Source organism: Pocillopora verrucosa, chromosome 9 (genome assembly GCF_036669915.1).
Source record: "Pocillopora verrucosa isolate sample1 chromosome 9, ASM3666991v2, whole genome shotgun sequence".
Taxonomy (NCBI): domain Eukaryota; kingdom Metazoa; phylum Cnidaria; class Anthozoa; order Scleractinia; family Pocilloporidae; genus Pocillopora; species Pocillopora verrucosa.
In genome coordinates, this window is record NC_089320.1 from 7722621 (window position 1) to 7746271 (window position 23651).

Consider the following 23651-nt stretch of genomic DNA (forward strand, 5'->3'; position numbering starts at 1 on the left):
TTAATCTCTTTTCGGTTTTTTATTAGGAACATACAAGCAATACGAAAGAGAGATTCACGAATTTGGAATTCGGCCAAGACGAGATGACCACAGTCGTCAGTCTGGAAGTCGCGAAGGTAGTAAACAGGGTGGCAAAGAATAACAGCACCACAAGAATAAACATTACCGGGGGAGACCACAGAAGAAAAACCATAAGAGGAAAACCAAGACGAACTCTCGGAGAGAGAGATCACGTAAGTCTTTTGAAGACAGACATAATCCAAAGAGAGATGACTAATCCACTGCAAGACGGCCAAGCGCTCGTTTTCATCCCTCAGGCCACTGACGTTGAGGGACATTCAAGAAACAATCATGGCGATAAGTATATGAGGGTAATAGAACATTGTCACATTATTTTGGTAAAGACAAAGATTTTGCCTGCGCCTTCTTCTGCGAAACTCCCCCGTTGGGGACAGGAGCAGTTCTTCTCTCTAACTGAGCCGCAAAAATGGCGGCAGAGGGCACGACAGCCCGCTTGGACAACTGCCTCGGCAGAGTTATCAAGTACACTGCTAAGCAGCTCAGAACTGTATGTGTTTTTAAGTTCTGTCGTAATAACTACTACTAAAGCCCCAGTGCTGCGATTATGTGTAGTTGAAGTTTACGCCTACTCATATTGTAAGAACCACAGTTTAAACCTCCTTTTTTTAGAAAAGAAAAGAGAAAACCTCGTCGAACGAGATAAAATGAGAGAAAATGAGAAAGGACAGAATTAAATGGAATGGATTGCGATGAGATAGAATGGTATTGGATGGGATTTCTCAGCACTTTACATCAAGAATATTAATCCCGTCACTATGATAATGATAATGGATATTTTTCCAGCCACGTGAAGCAAACCTTCCAGCTATAAATCTTAGATCCTCTGCGGTAGAAAGGTTTAGCCTTTGAAGAGAATCAATGTTGACAAACTGCAGCAATGGTGTGTCCTAAGCGTAATGTCCGAGGAAGCTTGCGGCGGCAGAAAAACCTCATCAATGCATCTACTTCCACTGCAGTCCAATAATTAATGCCTATCTATGTAAGAGCTATATGCTTCGTTTCCTGACAGGTTTCTTTCGACCATTAGGCGTGTCACTTCATTCGCGAGATGCGTTCCTCATAGCGGCGTTGCCTTCGTTCCTGGTTTAGCGACATCTTTCAAGATGGATATTTTCTTTTTTAATTAACTGTTGTGGTGCTGAGAGTGTAAAACAATATTGCGAGAGGTAAAACCAAATCATAAATGTGCCTTTTAACAATAATACCATTACTTTGATCTGTAAACAAATATATTATGAAACAGAGAATAATAAAATCTTTTACTCACTTATCTTAATTAACCTTAACATAGCAATAAAATTCCATGCGTCTGCAGTGAAGAGATGACTTTGAATCTTGCACATGACAGCACGCTCTATGATTATGCTTTCTCTCACGCGTAATAAATATTCTCAGCCATCCTCTTTTCTTAGTGGTTGATATAAAAAATGACATCAGTATTGAAACAGTGACGTTACTCTCGTTTCAATGTTTCGTAGCAAAATTGTATTGGTTCAAAGCTCAGAGTGAATTTTCTCGGCCAACAAAAAGGGTTTGACTTTGAAACTTGCACATGATAGACAAGTAATATAAACCTTCTTTTTTTTTCTTTCAACGTGTTATAAACTTTCCTGATGACACGAATGTTTTTTTGCGTTTTCCTGGTTGATGGCTGTACTTAAAATTTGAAGTAATCGACTCGGCGACTAGCGCCTCCTCCTTGACCATCCTTTTTCGCATTGAAAGTAAGATTTGGCGGTCAAAAAAAGTCTCCATTTAGCGGGCGGCCAAAATGTTCATGTTACATAGCTGTGACGTAAAAATTGTAAAGACAAGTCAGCAACTACGGTGGAGAAAGGAGCCGGATCTAGAAGAGAGGACGAACGTATTGCGTAGCCGTAGCACCAAATGATGTTAGCTACAAGAATAATACACATATACCGGGTATTTCCACACACTACTTTCCAAAGGATGTAGCTGTGAATGTGTTTCGATCGTCGACATCGTGGAAATTTTACTCTTCAAAGTCGTTGGCCTTATGCTCCGTATCGGCTTCAAACGCGGCTGTCAACGAGTACATACCACTGGTCAAATCAGGGGACGATTGCCAATTAATTCAGCTGAAAAGAAAGCTGATTAAGTGGCCCGTTCCCGCACCGTACACGGTTGTTACACATTCTTTTGTGCTGACATTTCGAAAGTTAAGAATGGTAAGCTTTTTATTGCTGTTCATCATGTAAACTAAGATGTTATACAAGGATTTTCAGCCCTGAGAATAGCTGACCCACACACGTGAAAAAATATCGTATTTCTCATGTGTGTTTGATATCGCCAATCAGCTGCTGACACGTCACGCGCCTTTCGCGCCACTCGGTCAGGTTGACGAATGAACGGCAAAGCCTCCACCACTCTCAATTCAACGTCATTTTTCGGGAATTTTTTCAGATTATGGCTGCTAAAACACTGAAAAATCCGTATCGCTTACAGACAGTGACGTTCAAAGAAGAAGGGGGAGAAAACCAAAATACCGAAAGAAAATTAAACCGAAAGTTACGTATTCAGTGACTCTAGTGATGGTATTCCTCGCGGCTTAGATAAGCTGGAAACCACCCCGCTTCGCGTCGTGGTTTCCTACGCTTATCTCGTGTTCTCCCAACCTCCCGCGTGTTTACATCAGGTTATGTAAACACGGAAACCATTTTACATTTCTTCAATAAAGTCGACTTTTCTTATCAGTAAAGGGTTATTGTGTTTACATAACAAACAAAATAATACATGGTTGCTTGTGGATATGAAATTTCGCTTCCGTGTTCAACCTGAAATCTCACTGGATCGCTGTGCTCACTCGTGAGGTATCGAGTTAAACACTCGAGGAGAAATTCCATATCCACGCGCGTTTATGTATCAATCTATATTTATTTCACGCGCTTGAGATGCGGAGCTGAATGTCTCGCTCGCGCCATTCATACCGCGCCCTTAATTTTGTTTTACAGTCGAAATGTCCTCGAAATTTCAACATTATCGCTTTCCTTGTTAATTTTTGTGTATTCTTACGACAGTAACTTCCTTTCGAATAATTCTGATACTCTTTTCTCTGCTCATCATCATTTTCATACCAATAACTATTGTTCAAGCCACTACATATGAGAAATGTTGAGCTGTTTTAATCTCTTGGCAGTTTACGATCCTTCACCGAGCTCCGAAGGTTTGGAACTCCCTTCCTAATGGTCTCATCTTAACCCTAGCTTTTTAAATCTCAAAAAATTATATTGAAAACTTCCTAATCGAAAGAGTGCTGTACTAAAATTACCCTTTCCCTTATGTAAATGTTCCTTTCCATCCCCTGTATCGTCTGAGGAACCCAAACTATATAAGCTTTAGCTTCTATTGGGTTTCCTCGCAACATTTCTTGAATCTTTTTCACTTTTTTAATAAGTGACATGTCATAATTTGTAAAGAAATGTTCTTTTGTGATACTTCTGTAATTATTGATTGATCACTTTTAAATTGTAACTTATCAAATATGTTTGCTCACCCATAATTTGTCTCAAAGTAACTTCACTTGGGATCTCAAATCTGCTTAAGTTGCAAAAATAAACATGTCAACTTTGCCAGCTATTTCAACAACAAACATGGTTGTCGCTAACTTTGTGAACTGCTAACTAGAAAATTTCAATGTTTGTACAACGATTAGTGGTGTTATTTTTAGAATTATCCCACCCAATTATGTGGTTAGTTAAGCAAGTATGCTCCGATAAAGCTGAATTTTCTTTTTTTGCAAAGGAAAACCTATTTTTTATATTAACGGCATTTCTGAACAAGTAATCGTTACATCCGAAGCTTAACTGCTGTCCTTTCTCTGCCGTGCGCCGAAATACATACATTTTAAAGTGAATCAACTTTCCCTTTATTTTACCTAAAGGACATGAAAGAATGAAAAAGAAAGTAATCGCAATTAATGGATGGAAATGGAATATGAATACGACCGAGCCCTCGGAGGATGTACACTCAATGCAACACAAATTCAACCTTAATAGGGATGCTGGACTTATGTACAGCCTTTGCTCTACTAGTAGTAAGAGTCATATTGTTATTTCTCACTCAAGTCCGTTTACATCCAGTATATCTTCTAGGACTGTCACTCTCCTGGATCAGTCCCTATCAAAGATATATTCCTTTTCAAAAGGGTTGATAAATGAGGCTTAAGACAAGATAACGTTTACTGTTAGATTTATCCGTAACTTGCAGTATTTTCATACCTACGGACACTATGAGACGATCCGAAGGAAATTTCGGGGAAGCAGCAACACGGACATAAGACACTGGCCTATAGTCGTCCAGATGCACAATGAGCCAAGATTTATATCCATTTAGTGAAAGGAAGCATGTTTTTAGATTACCATCCACTATAAACCGGCCAAAAGCGAACACCTCTTTACAACCCGCCTCTTTTTTCCAACCGTCAAAGTTGCCAGTCGAAGACGCATTACTTTCCTCGCTACGGCAAGATTCTGGTTGCTGTATTGTATCTGAAAGCGCGGTAATGAAAGAACCAATACAAAAAGTATGTGTATATTGCTTAAGTCAACCTTTGATGAGAAGAAAGTTAAAACAGTGATTAGATCTGTAAATTTGGTTCGCCCTTCAGAGCACTGGAGGCAACTCTTTCCCACAAAAAATTGACATAGTCTATTAATTTTTGTGTAATTTTTATCAACAAACCTAACTACCTTTTGGTTTTCTGATACGGCGTTCACCGGGATTAACATAGTTGTCCATACCACGTTTTGAAGAAGAAGACGAACCGATCAATGTCGTGTCGCAGTGTGATCCGAGTGAGGCACCACATTTGTTTGGAAGGTCACAGATGTTAGCTATGAAAAAAACAATTACTTCCTATGATGCTGATAGCCGGTGTGAGATCAACTGGTTTTGTGCATTTGATGAGGAAGTTTGAGAAATTAAGCAATCGAGACAAAACAAAAACATGGAAGGAAGAAATGATATTCAATACCAGCACATATTTGTTCACCTCTTCTTATTCGCACGTCACTTATACTGCAAAGGAAGATCTGCTCTCGCTTTTTCTTGGTTTTCTTTTCACTGAAAGCTGTTAAATAGATAGAGATCTAATGAGCCTTGACATTGATACCATTACGATCAAGGATTCAGTTAAACTAAGTCTACAAAAGCTATCTAGTGCAGTATTAAAAGTTAATAACATGTATTAAATAAGGTGAGCCAAGAGATTATAAAATATTTATAAACTCTTGTGTGAGCGTGGAAAAATAAATAGACCGATATGTGAATGGATGAAGGGACGTATTGATGGCGGGGCCGATGGAGGAGAAGGATCAATATAAGTATCTGGGCAACTGCCCACCTCCCCCTTCCTTTAACCCAACAACAGTCAATTGAAAGCAATTTAGGGTTAATGTTGGGTTAGATGAGGGGTATGTGGCCAGCATCAAAACAGATACCGAAAAAGAGAGACAAGGCTGATATGGGTAGTGCAAGATAGATCAGTGGGAACTTACCCTCATTCACGAAGACCAGAACATCACACAATTCCAGCGTTGCCGCTTCTTTGTATTCGAGTGAAATATAAACACATTTTCCCAGCATTGGCTCAGCACAGTCATATCGTCGCAAATAAGTGTTCTTGACTTCAAGACCTGGCGACACAGTGGGTTAGATTCAAAAGCCAGTCTTTCCTAATCACCTGTAATTAAGTTTGAGTTGTGTTGGATTAATTTAAGCACATTTTTTTGGCGAATTTTCAAAAAGGTTCGAACATTGGAGCAACAAGGTAATGGAACTTTTTTGTGACATACCGTTTCCCCAATATATCAACCTTGCGAAACTTCAATGCAACGGCATACCGTAGAGCGCGCGGCACATCGATCATCACCATCTGGCGCTCTATCGGAATATTCCAGTTAAGCATATTAAAAGAACGGACAGCGTTGAAGGCGCGCCTTCATTGGCTACTCAAACTCCGAATATCCTTTGCACCTCCGAGCAACTCATGCGGGATCTGCGTCCGGATGTATTTTAATCGTTGTAGAAATAAAATGTTTAAAATCATCTTTTAGTGCTGTACTACATTACTATTTTAGTTTATACTAAAACAACTATTAACCTCAGTGTCAAGGCTAGTGGGGGATATTAAACTCGCCGCTCGCACCTCGGTAAATATTCGCTACTAACGACCTCCACTTCGGTAAATAGTAGTAAATTATCGTAGAGCGAGCAATGCGTTGCAGCGATATATCGCCGCAGTGACTTTATGTTTGTTTTATAATATGGACGGGTGTGTTTTACCGGGAAATAAAACACTCATAGAATCAATACAACCGGTACATCCGGTTGTATACCAATACATGATACGAGTGGTCCGCTGCTAGGACGTCACATTTTCTGCCTTTTCTAACTCTGCTGATTGAACTTGGTTTTTTCGTTTTTTGGAATAATGACCGCCGCAAGATTTGTTCTGGACGTGTCAACTGTTTTGTTAGGAGAGGAAACTGAAACGGCTTGCTTTTCACATGGTGGTTCTACAGGAAGTTCTTTTCAAATCCACCAGATCGGAAAGGCAAATTTATGTTCGTGCTTCATAGCCTCAAGGTTTTGTAGTGGAAGAGACTAAACATGATATCTGATGATTCAAGTCAGAGTCAGAAATAGAATTTTTATTAAGTTTATTTAAAAGCAGCTCACATGTATTTTGGTCTAATCGAAGGTATTATAAGCAAAACCTCTTTATAATTTGGTATTTTGTTTGTATTAATACCCAGTGTTTGTATTAAAAGCCAGGCTTCAATCTCTGTCTTGTATATTCATTGCCATGTTATAGAACAAAATTACAACTTAGCCTGTAGATTTGAATGTGATGTTTTCGTGGCGAGAACAATATCTCATTAGTTCGCAGCACTCACTCGTGAGATTTTGTTCTTGCCACTCGAACATAAAATTCATATCTTCTCGCCACTTCCTAACTTTGGTGAAAAGGTTATAGTGATCTCCTTGCCGGAGCAAAAGAAGCATAAAATAATCACATAAAAGTTTGCACAATCACTCGGGAATTTTCCAAAACATAATATATGGAAGTTATCGAAGCCCACAGATGGATCGTAATTTTTATCACATGACTAGTTTATAAAAAGAAATTCCTTAATTGTTAGCTTGAGCCTTACTTATTCTTATATCAACGTTTGGTAGTCTTCTTCCAGGTCTAATTGCAACAGATACTACCCACGCTCGCATTTCTTAATCAACTCTCCCCATCTGTTTCACCAGATGACGGGTTCGAGAGCAGCTATAAGGATTTTGGTCTACGGCACAACTGGCCAGATAGTGAATTTGAGCGCTGCTTTGAGATGTAGGTCGTTTGCCAGCAATATTAATCCACTTTCCACTAACTAACAGCACAACCTTTTGACTACCTCACACCTTTTGAAATCCTGAGGGAATCTTTTGAAAATCGTTCACGAAAAGATATCTGTCAATGATATACTCTAAACCCTTCATAGTAGCAGATTTTTCGTTGATGAAGCAGAAAATTTGTAAATATTGGTTGATTCTATTTACGCTTTAAAAATTTCAAGAATAGATAATTTATTCCTTATATTTTTATATTTTCTTCATAACATCGTAACCTAAGTGGCCGTATAACTGAAGGTTCGTAATTCATATACAGTGGGGAATTCGTAGGAAAAAAAACATAAACTCACTTTAAAGTGATGAAATATCCATAACCCTAAATGATATGAAGACTTGAACATCATAATTTAAACGTGAAAACACTATACTATGTGACAGTAACATACAGAACAATACTATATCTCCATAATTTTTGGTCGTCACCATTTTATCGTAGAAAAAAAACCAGAAACTCACTTAAAAGTGATAAAATATCCATAACCCTAGATGATACGAAGACTTGAACATCATAATTTAACGTGAAAACACGATACTATGTGACAGTCACATACAGCACAATACCATATCTCCATAATTTTTGGTCGTCACCATTTTACCGTTTAGCACTACAAAATATTGCAGCAAGTCAAGGAACAAAATCCCAACAACGGTATTTCTGCTCATTACAATAAAATCCTGACCCAGAAATTAACTTTCTACCAAAGTTTTCACCTGGCGACTGATCAACGCTTATTCCACTGAAGGCCAGTGTTATGGATTTGTAATAATTTAATGACGCCAACAAGTAATGAATTGAGCATTATCAATTAACTACGCGCGCTCTCTATTAAATTAAAAAAATAGGAGAGTAATGCATTTGACTCGATTATTTCCACTTTAATAATATACATGAAATTACGAGCTTCTGATTGGCTGAAAACGGGTGCATTTGTCGTGTAACATGAGTGCAAATTACAGATAACACGTACTGCCAAGATTCCATCCGTCTTGACTTTTCATGTAAATTATAAACAAGTAACAACACGATTCTCGTGCAACTCGATATAAGTAAGCACAAATAGCACTCGCCCTGGAGGCTTGTACAATTTTGTTGTCTTCGAAAATTTAAATTGCGCTTATCAACAACAAATTGCACACGAAATCATGCTCTTGGCAGGACAAGTCAATAAGCAGGCCTAGAACAGAGGAAACCACAAGCCGGACGTTACCTAAGCAAATTCATCCCACAATTGCAGGGCGACTCAACTTTTTTTTATTAAAAATTAACCCGTGCGGACACAACGTGTCACTTCAATCGTATCTGCGAATTGATGAAAACCACATGAACTGATATCCCTGTGGGCTAACTGCTCAACCTCTCTGACCCTCGTGCCTCGCACGGAAAGTTTCGCTTTCCGGTCATTGTCACTGCATGTCGTGTTTTTAAACTGAAACAACAAGACCGATGCACCGTGCAACTGTTGTGGAGTGAAATGCATTGGAATAAGACTCTTATGCTCCTTGTGTTGGAACCTCTCATTCACCAGTTACCTTTCTTGGGGTTGAAGTGTATTCCATATTATTATGTCGCTATGGAAACTTCTAATAAGCTTTAGAGACTTTCCAGTCGGACCTTAATCTTTATCATAGAGTTTCCAGTTTGTCTCAGATTGTAATCTCACGCACTAAACAGGACACCTCAATAAACAGGCCTGGAACCGAGGAAATTACAAACCGGACGTTACTCATAGTCTATGTCATTCAGAGGTGGGCGAGACGTAGATCGTTTGATATCCGCCATTCGAAGAAGAACACGGTATTATTTTAACTGTTTTTCGCCAGCTTTGGTTGTAATACTTCTAGCACCGGTTTCTACAGCTCTCAAGCCAGTCTTCTTTAAAGTAGGTAGCGAATGAGTTAAATGTTTGTCTCTTTTTGAAGTTGATAACTCACAGCTAATTTGACAATCAGCGAGATGACTTGTTATGTTAGGAATTGAAACATATTTATGTGTTGTTTATCGCATTCTCACGTCCAATCGTTCTGATTACACGCTTCCCTATTTAAGAACGATTTAATTTATCTCTGTTACACATTGAAAGGAAAATTATTTTACAAATAAGTTCGTAACGACAAACACAGTTTCCCGATGGTTAACAGAAATATCATTATACCGACAAAGTTGCTTTGTTACGACGGTTGGAATGTGCCATGTTTTCCTTCTAAGGCTTCGAGAATTACTCAAGTATTTTAAATACTTTCCGTTTCCAAATGATGAGTGTTTAAATGAAGATTTATGACAAACAAGTACAGTCTGACATAATTCAAGACGATAATTCATAAAAATTCAATTAATTTTTTATTCTTCAGTCAACTGGGAAGCTCTTTATTAGCAATAATAATAGATCCAGTTTCCCAAATTTCAGTTATTTTTAATTAATCGCGTTTAAAAGGTTCGGTTTGACAAATATCACACGACCAAAAATTAACAGTATTTTCCAAAATAAAGCTTGCGCCCTCTTGTACTCTTTCGTAATGACCCCACGGAATAATAATTGATCATTAGACAACAGAGATTAAATACAAGAATACTTCTGAACAAATCTATACTCAAGACAGAAACAGTATGAACTTGTTTTCTCCAGTCGAACGAAAGAAAAAAAACCTTTCGAGCGGCAGTTCAAACACTGTCTTCACTAAACATTTTGCCTGTGGCACGTGGCCGTCTGTAGACATCATGTGAGGTAAAATACTTTGATACATTTGTCACAAGTAAGTCACACCAACCTAGAATTAAGAGCTTGTTCGATGTAATCGTCTTAGTCAAACTTGAAGTGGTTTTCATCATCAGGGCAAATGTCAAACTCTCCTCGTCACTCGTAAATCAGAGTAAAATTTTTAGCTGTTTGCCAGCCGCTTGCCTTGAAAAAATATATATCTAAAACTTCCTCTGGGAAATTGATTTTTCTTCTTCTCTTCCCTAACCATGCTTTAAAATTACGTTATGGAATAAGTGTGTCGTTAAATTTGCATGGATAAAAATCAACATTGCGTGAAGTATTGCTTGTATTGACCCTGGGAAGTGGAGAGTTCAAAATACTGTTGTAAATGGCACAAGTGCTGTTGAGGGTCACACATACTAGTTTCTATCACTGAATTTATTTCGTTGTCTATTGTTAAATATCCAAATGGAAAGGAGGCAGTTTTTAAAACTATCGTGCTTTTCTAATGAGATTAAGAATTGATCGTCTCGCGTGAGGCGATTTAATATATAGACTAAGTCCCTCTTGACCTGTCAATGTTTGCTTTGTCATTCAATGGGGACACTCACAAGGTTATTAATAATCAGAACGAAAACTTATAATTCTAGTTGGTGACCAAGAACGGAAAAAGTTGAGATACATATCAGGTGCGACAGGCATATATATATATCCAATTGCAATACAAATGAATCCTCTGAAGCCGAAATTCTCTTGTTATTATTGGATACAACTGAGCTCCAATAAGACCAAAAAGCCAACTGTTTGACCTTTCGAAATAGAAACATCACGCGATCTGTTTTTTTTTTTTAAGTTTTCCTTCTTGAAGCCAGCCGGAAAATAAACTCTCGATTGATTAATTGCTGAAGAGGTAATCATTAAAAATGGGTGCATCCAACATCAAAAATTTCCACAGGAAATAGCAGTTATAATTCGAACACACAGTTCATCAAAACAACTTTTAAAATACAATATCATTTTTCAGAGAGAAAGAAAAAAACTAAACATTAAATACACCAAGAGCAAAATGAAAAGTGAAATCTTGTCAGTATTTTGTGGAGCCCTAGCAATGTTGAAATAACTAAATTTTTAAAGCACTAGGATAAGAAATAGTATCATCGGTAAGGAAGATATTGTATCTATCTATTCAATATGAAACTGAAATCCTAAAAATTTCTATTTTCGGTTTATTGATAAGTTCAGAGAGTGCCCTGATCTTATTCTTTTAAAATTTGTTTTGCCTAGGAACAAAGATAGTAGTACAACAAATTAGGGTGTCCTGACTCGAATTTGAAATATCGAATACAGTTTAAAAGGATGCTTTTCAAAGTTTTTCAGCCCTTAACAAAATTTATCATAATCACATCACTGTTCGATATTGACCTTTGTGTCTCATCCAAGTTAAATTTTAGATGCACTTACAACATGCGTAATTGTCTTTTCGCAGATGGCCATCTTGTAGTCTCTTCGAAACGTCAAAATGAATTTAACCTTAGAAGAGTCACTCTTAAGTTATTTTTTAACAATTGAAGATCGATAAAAAAAGAAAGTGGTTTTGTTGGTTTGCAGATTTTGGGGGTCGGTTGCAATTTTTGGCCTTCATTCCAGACCTTGAATGATCAGTTGCATCAGGAATTCCAAGAAAGATTCGTTTAGGGTTGTTATGTTTAAGTAGAGATTTATAGACTTACCAACTCCTTCTCCCTCAAAAGGTGTTCACTAGCCTGTGTGACTTTCTATCATGCCTGTTCACATTGCCGTGACAACGATATTAACCCTCCTCATCGTTGTGGACATCATCGGTAACTCTCTTGTTTGTATCATCATAACAAGGAATTCTGAAATGAGGTATGTCCAGCTTTTATTAGCAACTTCAGACAATTTGTAATAAAAAGTCAACAAGCCTTTGGTCATAAGCTAATTTATAACCAAAATTACAATGAAGACAGACTTGCTTTCCATTTTGTGAAGTTTGTTCTAGCATTTCTCTTGATTTCATAAACATCCCTGGGAATTGTTTTATTGGCTAGTACTACAGCAGATAAAAGAATACGACAGATCTTGCTACGTATAAAACCTAAGCTTGGCGATGCTCGAAAATCTGATATTCACCGCGTCTCAAGTCTATTTACTGGCTTGATTTCGCCATAAAAACCGGATAAGAGCCGGAATCGGAGAAGATGGCATAAGCTGAGGTCCTAAAAACCCCTGCTGATTGTTCCTTTTTTTTCTATGCCACACATTGTAGTGCCTACTGAGAAAAACAATGAGTGAAGTTTGGTACTTTAATGCGGGGAAATTTCTCATTATCGGATAATTTATTCTATGAATGAATTCTTTGGTGAAAAAAATTGACTGTACTACACGGATTAGCAAATATAGCTAACTTCATTCCGTCTTTCCAGGTCCAATCTGTTCGTGCGCCTATGAAAACCAAACAAACAAACAAACTGAAACGCGTTTTACCCGAAAAAATTCAGCATGAAAGGAGATGTACTAATAACAAATATATTCCACAGGACTCCCATGAATTACCTCCTTGCAAACCTCGCGATTTCAGACATCATGTTCGCCAGTTTTCAAGCTCCAAATCATATCCTGAAAAGAGCCTTTACCCACCCGAAAGGAACTGTTGGCTCAACGTTATGTAAAGTGCTCACTAACGGAAATGTGGCATGGATAGGAGCGGCGGCTTCGGCTGTAACTCTGGTTGCCATAGCAGTTGAACGTTACTTTGCAGTGGCGTGTCCCATTGGTACCCAAAGAAAACTTACCAAACAGAAAGTGAAGGTTAGTTAAGAATTCAGACTAGAAATCGTCTGTCTGGGTGTCACTGAAAAACATTCAGAAGTTAGTTAATGTTGTTCCAAACGGAATCGTTTAATACCCCACAGAAAGCTTGTTCAGGAATTGCTGACATAGCTGTAAGTCCCTGCTTTCAATTCCATTTCCATGCCTTTTCTCCTATTTCACTTGAATTTGATCAGACAAATAATTTCATTTAATAATTATAGAGTAGGGTTAAAACATGAATTTCTGACAGAAGTAGCGTTCTCTCAATTCAGGCAATCATTTTTGGATGTTGGATCTTTGCGGTGACTTTAAACTCGCCATTGATTTCGGTGACGATATTCGACGAAACAACCGGCGACTGCAAGTGGGATTGGCCTGAGCAGTGGATGGGTGCAGCAAATGAGACCACGTGGCTTGTACTGTTGGCCTGTATTCCTTTAACAATAATGACAGGGTTATACTCAAGGGTTGTGTATAAATTGTGGTTTCAGCGAAACGAGGAAAACAGATCAGCGTGTCGACAAAAGGTAAATAGTGAAAGGGAGGAGGGGAAAACGTCCCAAAATTTTAATTCATTTTGCTATCTTTCTTCATAAAGTTTGAAGCCATCCAGTAACCTGTAATGAGCTGCGAACAATTATGGAAAATGGAGTTGCTGTTAGCGCGAAGTCAGTTACAGTAGCTCAGTGAAATCGTGAACATTATAAGCCTTAAGAATCTCTTTCAAAAACGTGGAGAGGCATTGTTTCTCCAGCTCTTAAATCCCCATTTTTGACTTTCAGGGAGTACTGAAGGTGAGGAAACGAGCCACCTTGAGTGTGATCACAGTCAGTGCCATCTTTGGAATCTGTTGGATCACTGGCTTATTGATTTACGTTTTGAGTTACTACGACATCTTCATGTTTGGCTCGGCTTCTTCGTACGTCATTGCTGACACCTTGTTTATGTTCAATTCTGCTGTCAACCCGTTTGTTTACTCGCTGCTCAATCAACGTTTCAGACAGAAGCTGAAGGGAATGATGTGTTGCTTATCCTTTCCTGCCAACGAGGATCTCACCCTAAGCGAACCTGGTGAAGCTGCACTTCCTAAAAACTCACCACACGCGACTAATTCTTCTGGAGCATGCACAAGTTCAACACTATCGATAGCCAAATCCGAAAAACGGTTCAGCAGTAATTTGACTCAACTGTGAGAATAAATTAAAGAGCGAAAATTTTCTAGGACTCGAACAATTTTCTTGGAGTTTTTACATATATTTAGATATGGGAAAAGAAAATCCAGTAAAAGAAAAAACATTTTATCTACCACTTGCTTACACTCCAGCGAGTTTAGGATCGAAAGGAATGGTTACCTCAATGCTGTATAGATAAAAAAAAAAAAAAAGCAATGCTGTTGTTAACGCGGAAAATTTTATTTTTTTTTAGTATTCTCAGTTAGCTTGCTAGGGGTTTATTTTAGTCAGTAAGGAAGTAGCCCATGGACACCTGACTAACTGATTAAGGATTTGACTTAACTAAAAAACTTGCAATATATATGAGAAATTGGACGCCCGAATGTCCATCAATACAAAAAGCATTTTAGCGTCCACTAGTTTAAACGCTTAATTCACTAAATGGACAGAATCGGCCATCATAGTACCATGTAAATAAAACATACTGTCGTTGTAATCCAGTTTGTGTAAAATAACGATTAAACTGAAAACTACAATATTTCTTAGATTACCTCAGTTCTTGAGTTTTAGCAAGTGAGTGCCCTTGTAGCACTCGAGTGAAGCAATAATTGAATTAATTTAATTATAATTCGTTGTGTGCGTGCCATTTCGAACGCCTACTCTTTATATCCATCTTTAAAAGACAAAGATTTATTTCAAGAAAACAATAAAACATGGCAAAATTTCAAAATTAATCACACATTCAATTTCATTGAGAAATTGTCAATCAATTAAAAAAACCCAAACTAAAGAATAAATTAAAGAAAAAAATTGCAGGAGACTAGGTCACATCGCATTATTTTCAGCTGTCGACGATTCTGTCAATTCATTATAAATTTCACGCCTACAATCTCTTTCTACAAAGGCAGAAACGCAACTGATGCAGCGTAAATGTAATGAGGTTTCGCCAATAACATTGGTGTCAGTTGCATGTAAATTTAAACTATCGTCGCTATGCTAATCCGTTAGGTTTTCATTCATTTCATGGTGTAGCAAATTGGTTTTTCCCTCAGATATTGCAAAATTACCAATTTATCTTGTTACGAACTACGCCTAATTTCATCAGATTTCATTTTCCATCGCCGAAGACCGCCTGTTGGATGAGAAAAGTCAGGTTAGTGAGTTTTTTGTGCGTCAAGTAAAAAACATTTGCGTCCATATATTTTGTCGGTAGTTTTATAGCGCATTTCTCAGAGAAATTGCTCATTACCTTTTTTGTTCTGTTCTTGTTTGTCATGTTTGCGAAATAAAACTTATAGCCTGTAGTATATTTGACTCTACACTCAAGTTTCAAAAACGGTGCTTTTTCGTGCTAAATCGTTTTATCTAAGTTCAGTTCCTCAAAAACTGAAAAGACTCGCTTTACATTATCTTATGATTGTTATCAGTCGACCTCCACAACAAAATAACCTGCTAGTGTTTTTTCTTTGCTGGGTTCTCTCTGCAAATCAAATTAGTAGCACTATTGTAAAAAAAGAAATTTCTATCACACTTTCAAAATAAAAATCTCACGATGGCGTATGCTGATGGCGAAAAAATGATTCACCCTTAGTCATCATTTGCACGTCATTTGTTCAAACACTGCGACAGAAACTTCAGACATGAAAGCCATTTTTAAATTGAAATCCCTTGATTCATTATAGCGATTTACTGGATTAGAAGCTATGAATTGTTTTTATGTGTACCATTTCAAATCTCACACAGAAAATAGGAGACCTAGTAAAAAAAGTGAAAATCATAATTGATATTCGTTTAAGATAAATTCTTAGTAAATCCCATCTACTTTCCGGTACAACTCATATGCATCTTTATCCATTAGAATGACGGTTTCCTTGCTTTCGTATTCATTATCACCAAGCTTATAAGAAAGTAGGTTGACAAGATCTCAGCGACAGGTGCATAATTGTAGACCTCTGACTAAGGCGCTAATGATAAGTATATTTACTTAGAGAACGACATGCTCTTAAGTTCTTAAAGGGATCCTCATCCTGGCTGAATGAAAAAAATATTTGATAAACAGCAAAAGTTAGAACAAAACACCAGTATCACCCTGATCATAATCTTGGAATGAGCATCGGAGGCTATAAAAGAGGGATATACCGTGAAATCACTTTGGATTTCTTTCTTCCATGATACAAAAGAACTGTAAATGAAGATAGTTTCCTTATTGGTTTTCTTGTAAGGCTATCGGTTTTATTGCATTCAATGGCTGCATATCTGTGCTATTTTCACCAGGAAACGTTTTTCAAAACATATATTAATTATCATCTTATTTGCCTCTTGGTGAAATTGTTATAAGATTTACTCATTATAAAAGAATTTTCAAATTAAAATAGAATAAAACCTTTAGGGGCTCAACTAGGCTCTCTGAGGCGATCTCAGAATTAAAACCTTCGCTTTCGCTTCCTAAAGCATATTATCTGTGGAGTCTAAACAGATTGGCAGCGGACATCCGCCAAGTGTTTGTTTATCATTTATGCAATTTTCATGATAACCAAAGCGAGGTTAGTTATTTTATTTTTTAATTCGGAACTTAAACAAAGTGACGTTGAGAGATCCAATATTCACACTGCGAGCTGAAACATCCGTTTGCATCCATTACAATGAATCGCTCTTTCAGGAATGCTTAATTGCAGGCTCGTAGGATAATGGCTATAATATAAAGGTGAATATTACAACATGGAAAAAAACAAGCGACCTTAATTATTATTCAGGTGCACCCAATATTATTCGCCAAGTTTTCAAAGTAATCTAAATTAAAAGGTGAGCTCTAATAATTTAAAAGGAAAAAAAAATTGTTAAGAGTAAACGCTAGAAACCGAGATGCAGGTATTTCATCGTCAAGCGATCAAGCCATCTCTTCTTTTAACTCTCTATAGGGTTAACTAGGATAAATGTTTGTGTTTTGTAGATCGGATAGCTTCTATAGGTTTATTCTTTTTTAATTAAATGTGCTACCTCAAATATTGACAAAAATTGTTTTATCAAATTGTGAACCTTTTGGCCACTCTCGAGTTATCGCCTGATTAACTAGCACGTTGGTATCAGTTAATGCAGAGCAAACAAACGAATTTACATTTCGCAACCCGTCAACCAAGTCACGACAATGAGCGTTTTCGATTGTTTTTCAATACTGTTGTGTCAGACGGACGAGATTGTAAAACGTACCGATACATAACAAAGTTTATTATTATTCTTGTGATTTGATGCCGGCATCAATACTTGAAGGCAAACAGTATAAATTAAGCTGATTTTTGATATGATAATTAGTTCGCTTTATTTTCTTTACTTAATTCTCGGATACATTTCTTCTGAAGACATCATCAGAAATTGGCGTCAATCACTTCTACCTGTAAGTATCGCTTAAAAAAGATAAGGGAAACGATCGAGTGAACGTGGTTCTGGCTAGTCTTTTGTGAAGGCCGTCGGACACTTTTTTCATTTTGATCAATGATTGTTTAAATGCAAAGAAGCGAAAATAAGGACTTGTACATCCTCATCATTGCAGAGTAGACTGCACAAGTTTCAATTCACGATAGCGATTAAGCGTTATTTGTCATCACAGAAATATAGAAATAATTCTCTACAAAACATCTTTTTTGATTTTCAGACCTACAAGGCCAAGGGTTACTAACCCCTCTTCACACCTGCCGTTCTTAGAAACTTTTTAACCGACAAGTTTTCTGAGAGACCATCCCAGGCGTTCGTCCTTTTTGACGAAATTAGAACAAGAAGTGTCCAAAAAGCATCCGAATTTTCACGGTTTGTATTACACCACATTGCAACGATTTTTTTGGCAAATTTGATTCTCTTTAAAAATTCACGATGGCGTTTATTTCAGATGATGTCAGATTTTAGCAGCATTCAGAATTTACCTATTTCAACAGGCAGAAACTGTCAAAGACTACTCATTTTTTATAAAAATGTTGTCAACAAGTTGAAAAAAGCGAAGGCCCAAGGATATGATAATTACCATTTCCCTCCGTGCACAGGTGGAATGCGCCTTAATTGTTCGGTAACGACACTATGCAATCTGCCTGAAACAGCGATTTCCCACGACGATTTTCCCATGTCTTAATATGCAATGGTAAACGGTTTTGAAAAAGAATAATAGCATATTCCACAATGGTGATCTGAACATCAGAATCACTGATTCTTTTTTGTATCATTATTAATTTTAATCTTTGGCAACGTCTGAGGGTACAAAAATGCTATCATTTCATGTCCTATCCTGATAGTTGGTCTTGAATACTATCGAGAGAAGACTTATACCTTACACGAAATTAGTTACCAAATGAAGTAAATTAAAGAGGGAAAAGATTTTCAATCGCAACTAAAATAAGTAAATGTAGGGCGCCAGGTCAGGACAGTCAGGGAGACCTATTATCATTATTCTTTGACAACGTCTGAGAGTACAAAAAAAGCTATCATTTCCTATCCTATCCTGGTAGTTGGTTTTGAATACTATCAAGAGAAGACTTAAATTTTACATGAAATTAGTTACTAAATGAAGGAAATAAAGGAGTGACAAGAATTTCAAACAAATCTAAAGTTTGTTAATGTATGGCGCCGGCTAAGGAGTCTGACCCTTTACCAAGGGCTGGACTATCCGTCGGGAAACCTAATCGGCTATCACTTGACAATATAACTCGGTTACTTCCAGGCTGTTTTTTTTCTTCATTTGAACAACCTGCATTTTGTAAATCATTTGAAATTAATGAGGGTGCTTCCAATTTGCATGAAAATGACTTTTAAAACAAATTGTGCCTATAGGGCGTCAAAGTGAAAGTGAGAGTGATGTTTCAATTAGCTGCTACCGTTTTTGATCAGTGCTTCTATGAAGCTTGATGCTGAATTTATCACTTGATTAAAGCTGTTCGGCCTCAGGAAAACAATTACAACGCATGAAAGGAGTAACTGTCGACCACAAACAAACAGTTCAGGTCGGTGAATCTTAACTATTTGATTTGAGACTTTTCCAATTTAAATCGTTTTCGAAGTTGCACGACATGATATTCTGATAAAACTTGATCATTCCCTAAAACACTGGCATAAGCATTATTCACAAACTTCCTTTCTTTTTGCAATACGCAAATGGAGTTTTCTCTAATAAAAAGTATTTCTGGGTCTGCTCCCAACAAAATATAAATGTCGACGTAAATTTTCAATAAATTTGGAGACCTCCTATCGTTGGATAAAACTCACAGGGTAAAAATAAAAGTTGATAAGCATTGCAAGAGAACAAGACGGTACCACAGCCTTGAGTCACCGTGCTGCAGCAAAGATAAGATATTTACATTAAAACAAACGAAATCGTGTAAGAGAAATGTGTGTAAAACTAATTTAACTAATATATGTTAATGCATATCACAGGCAGGGAGCAGAAATGTTTTTCAAGCTAGAATATTCACTGTTCTTGGTTATTCTTTGGCGAATAAGCTGTTTATACAATATCTTTCGCATCAATTATGAAAGCATGTGTTTTCAAGTCATCATCTCAGCTGTTGTGCCCAGTTGTTGAACCAAGTCGGTGATCCTCTTCTAAAAGCTGTTAATTACTTCTGCCCATAGAAAAAGATGTTATAAGTAGGTAAAAATTTGCTTAAAATCTCGTTTAGGGTAGAAACAACATCAAATCTAGTGTAGAATCATGCAAATATAAATGAAAAGGCCACTGAAATTCGATTTTTCGCCAAGGAACCAGGACTGTGTTGAATCTCAAAACTACTCAAGTTTACTTGAGCAAAGTCATTCATTTTTCAATGTTATAAAGTTCTGAATAGTCGTCAGCCAAAGAAGTGGTCTTCGAGAGAATCGTAAGAACTATTGATGAGCAAAGTTGAATATATGTCGCCAGGGGCACGTACACGTCGTCACCAAACCTCTTTTTAACACTGTCGACTAAGCTACATTACAGACACTGTCAAGTAATTTTTATGCATTTTCTTGGTATGAAAACTTTTTAAAGTTGGGTTTGTGATTACTTGCTTCTCCAGCAGGTCATGTTACAGATTTGACAGCCTCTCAAAATGTCTGACGTTGCCGTGACAATCATTCTCACCTTACTCATCATCGCGGACATCACTGGTAACTTTCTGGTTTGTTTTGTCATAAAGACAAACCAAGATATGAGGTGCGTTGAGCCTGTTCGAAAATAGTTTAAAAATCCTGCAGTTATATCATGCTATCTTTTTAATTCCTTTGTTTGTTTTGTTTTGTTGTCACAGAACTCCCATCAATTACCTGCTTGTAAACCTGGCCATATCAGACATTACGTTCGCAGTATTTGTGGCACCAAACCATATTTTGAAAAAACTCTTCATCCATCCAGACGGAGCAATTGGTTCAAATATCTGCAAATTTCTAACGAGTGGAAACATGGCCTGGGTGGGTGCAGCTTCATCGTCTGTGACCTTGGTTGTAATAGCAGTTGAACGTTATTACACTGTAATGTGTCCTATAAGTAACACAAGAAAACTAAACAAGCGTACAGTAAAGGTAAGGAAGCATGAAACTGCAGTTTATTATCTCCTTCGTTCTCCTTAAAGTCATTGAATTACTTGCTTCAAGAAATATTTCAGCTAAAAACCCTCAGTTTACAATGCTAAACTGTATTATTACAGTTTTTTTTCGTTGCTTATCACGCATTTCAGATAATCATTTGTGGATGTTGGATCTTTGCACTGGCTTTAAATTCGCCAATGATCTCAGTGACGACATTCGATGACGAAAGTAGCGACTGCAAGTGGGATTGGCCTGAACAGTGGATGGGTGCGGCAAATGAGACCACGTGGCTTGTACTGTTGGCCTGTATTCCTTTAACGATAATGACAGGATTATACTCAAGAGTTGTGTACAGTTTATGGTTTAAACGAAATGATGACCAGGAACTCGCCTATCGTCAGAAGGTAAGAACCAGACCAACATGACCATTCAGGGAATTGCAAGAGATCAGCTAGTACACTCCATTTGGGATACTGTACGGAAGATCACCGAGAGTCGCGGTAAAAAAAATGAAAATATGCACTTCAACGAAAATTGATCTAAATCTGGCAGGAGCTCGAGTTCCTATGCGATTAAGCATTTGAGAGAAATAATGCCTTTCACGTTCAGCGTCAACATTAACTCTGCACACTCTATCACGTTGAAATTTCTAAATAATTCAGGTAAGAAACTTTTGTAGGAAGATCGACCACTGGATTTGTAATTTGTTTTCTTCTAATTTCTAGGGGGTCCTTAAGGTTAGGAAACGAGTCACTTTGAGTGTGATCACTGTCAGTGCCATATTTGGAATCTGTTGGTTTACTGGCCTTCTTATTTACGTCCTGAGTTACTACGACATCTACATGTTTGGGGACGCTTCTTACGCCATTTCAGACACTCTGTTCATGTTTAATTCAGCAGTAAATCCTCTTGTTTATTCTCTGCTGAATGAGCGTTTCAAGAGGAAGATCAAGACCATGTTTTGCAGTAAATGTACATCCAGGGTTCATACCTCGAGTGAAAGTGCAAGTATAGAACTACCTAACAACCCGTCCCGTACCAACAACACTGCCGCTGGATATATCGATTAAACGTTTTAATGACGTGTAGATATAAAGTAATATATTAAGGCGCATGCTTGACAATTATCATGAACGGAAAGTGCTAAGGTTATCACAAAATTATGGTTCCCTTGATGTAGATTTAACCGAATTTTGGAACAGAACATTTTCACTATCTTTATTGCATTTTTATAGTAGATTTATACCTACTCTACCCATTCAGAACATTATGTACTTGCAAGAGAGAATAAGAGGTTTCAAGTAAATTTCACTTGATACTTGATAAGTACATTGACGCAGATGGCCATCTTGTAGTCTCTTCGAAACGTTAAAAATGTTGAATTTAACCTTAGAAGAGTCAGTTATTTTTTAACAATTGAAGATCGATAAAAAAAGAAAGTGGTTTTGTTGGTTTGCAGATTTTGGGGGTCGGTTGCAATTTTTGTCCTTCATTCCAGACCTTGAATGATCAGTTGAATCGGGAATTCCAAGGGAGATTCGTATAGGGTTGTTTTGTGTAAGTAGAGATTCATAGACTTACCAACTCCTTCTCCCTCAAAAGGAGTTCACTAGCCTGTGTGACTTTCTATCATGTCTGTTCACATTGCCGCCGGTGACAACGATATTAACCCTCCTCATCGTTGTGGACATCATCGGTAACTCTCTTGTTTGTATCATCATAACAAGGAATTCTGAAATGAGGTATGTCCAGCTTTTATTAGCAACTTCAGACAATTTATAATAAAAAGTCAACAAACCTTTGGTCATAAACTAATTTATAACCAAAATTACATTGAAGACAGACTCGCTTTCCATTTTGTGAAGGTTGTTCTGGCATTTCTCTTGATTTCATAAACATCTCTGGGAATTTTCTTATTGGCTAGTACTACAGCAGGTAAAAGAATACAACAGATCTTGCTACGGATAAAACCAAAGCTTGGCGATGCTCAAAAATCTGATATTCACCGCGTCTCAAGTCTATTTACTGGCTTGATTTCGCCATAAAAACCGGATAAGAGCCGGAATCGGAGAAGGTCCTAAAAACCCCTGCTGATTGTTCCTTTTTTTTCTATGCCACACATTGTAGTGCCTACTGAGAAAAATAATGAGTGAAGTTTAGTACTTCAGTGCGGGGAAATTTCTGATTATCGGATAATTTATTCGATGAATGAATTCTTTGGTGAAAAAAGTTGACTGTACTACACGGATTAGCAAATATAGCTAACTACGACATCTTCATGTTTGGCTCGGCTTCGTACGTCATTGCTGACACCTTGTTTATGTTCAATTCTGCTGTCAACCCGTTTGTTTACTCGCTGCTCAATCAACGTTTCAGACAGAAGCTGAAGGGAATGATGTGTTGCTTATCCTTTCCTGCCAACGAGGATCTCACCCTTAGCGAACCTGGTGAAGCTGCACTTCCTAAAAACTCTCCGCACGCGACTAATTCTTCAGGAGCATGCACAAATTCAACACTATCGATAGCCAAATCCGAAAAACGGTTCAGCAGTAATTTGACTCAACTGTGAGGAATGAATTAAAGAGCGGAAATTTTCTGGACTCGAACAATTTTCTTGGAGTTTTTAGAAATATTTAGATATAGGAAAAGAAAAATCCAGTAAAAGAAAAAAACATTTTATCTACCACTTGCTTACACTCCAGCGAGTTTAGGATCGAAAGGAATGGTTACCTCAATGCTGTATAGATAAAAAAAAAAAAAAAAAAGCACTGCTGTTGTTAACGCAGAAAATTTTATTTTTTTTTTAGTATTCTCAGTTAGTTTGCTAGGGGTTTATTTTAGTCAGTAAGGAAGTAGCCCATGGACACTTGACTAACTGATCAAGGATTTGACTTAACTAAAA

General features: G+C 37.4%; 2 protein-coding genes and 1 pseudogene across 7 annotated transcripts; 2 read left to right on the forward strand and 1 right to left on the reverse strand.

Annotated features, from left to right (window-relative positions):
* LOC131784716 (uncharacterized) overlaps nucleotides 1-8166 on the reverse strand; it is a 37781-nt pseudogene extending 29615 nt beyond the window's left edge.
* A 924-nt stretch (nucleotides 8167-9090) lies between these two features.
* Nucleotides 9091-14899, forward strand: LOC131784685 (pyroglutamylated RF-amide peptide receptor-like). 2 transcript variants are annotated; one of them, XM_066172783.1, is made up of 5 exons: nucleotides 9091-9298; nucleotides 11954-12089; nucleotides 12761-13031; nucleotides 13307-13561; nucleotides 13817-14899. In XM_066172783.1, exons 2-5 carry the CDS (start codon nucleotides 11983-11985, stop codon nucleotides 14225-14227), a joined length of 1044 nt encoding a protein of 347 aa, XP_066028880.1. In that variant the 5' UTR covers nucleotides 9091-9298; nucleotides 11954-11982; the 3' UTR covers nucleotides 14228-14899. The 2 variants fall into 2 exon arrangements, with proteins under 2 accessions (XP_066028880.1, XP_058957486.2); XM_059101503.2 differs by having other exon boundaries at nucleotides 9095-9383; nucleotides 13817-14897.
* Nucleotides 14900-15061: 162 nt separating this feature from the next.
* LOC131784689 (QRFP-like peptide receptor) lies at nucleotides 15062-22486 on the forward strand. Of its 5 annotated transcripts, XM_066172619.1 has the most exons (6): nucleotides 15114-15177; nucleotides 15259-15359; nucleotides 20242-20378; nucleotides 20473-20743; nucleotides 20899-21153; nucleotides 21475-22486. In XM_066172619.1, the coding sequence occupies exons 3-6, from the start codon at nucleotides 20275-20277 to the stop codon at nucleotides 21817-21819; spliced, it is 975 nt and encodes a 324-aa protein (XP_066028716.1). In that variant the 5' UTR covers nucleotides 15114-15177; nucleotides 15259-15359; nucleotides 20242-20274; the 3' UTR covers nucleotides 21820-22486. The 5 variants fall into 5 exon arrangements, with proteins under 5 accessions (XP_066028715.1, XP_066028719.1, XP_066028717.1 ...); XM_066172618.1 differs by having other exon boundaries at nucleotides 15062-15359; XM_066172622.1 differs by having other exon boundaries at nucleotides 15062-15359; nucleotides 20473-20632.
* Nucleotides 22487-23651: the final 1165 nt, after the last annotated feature.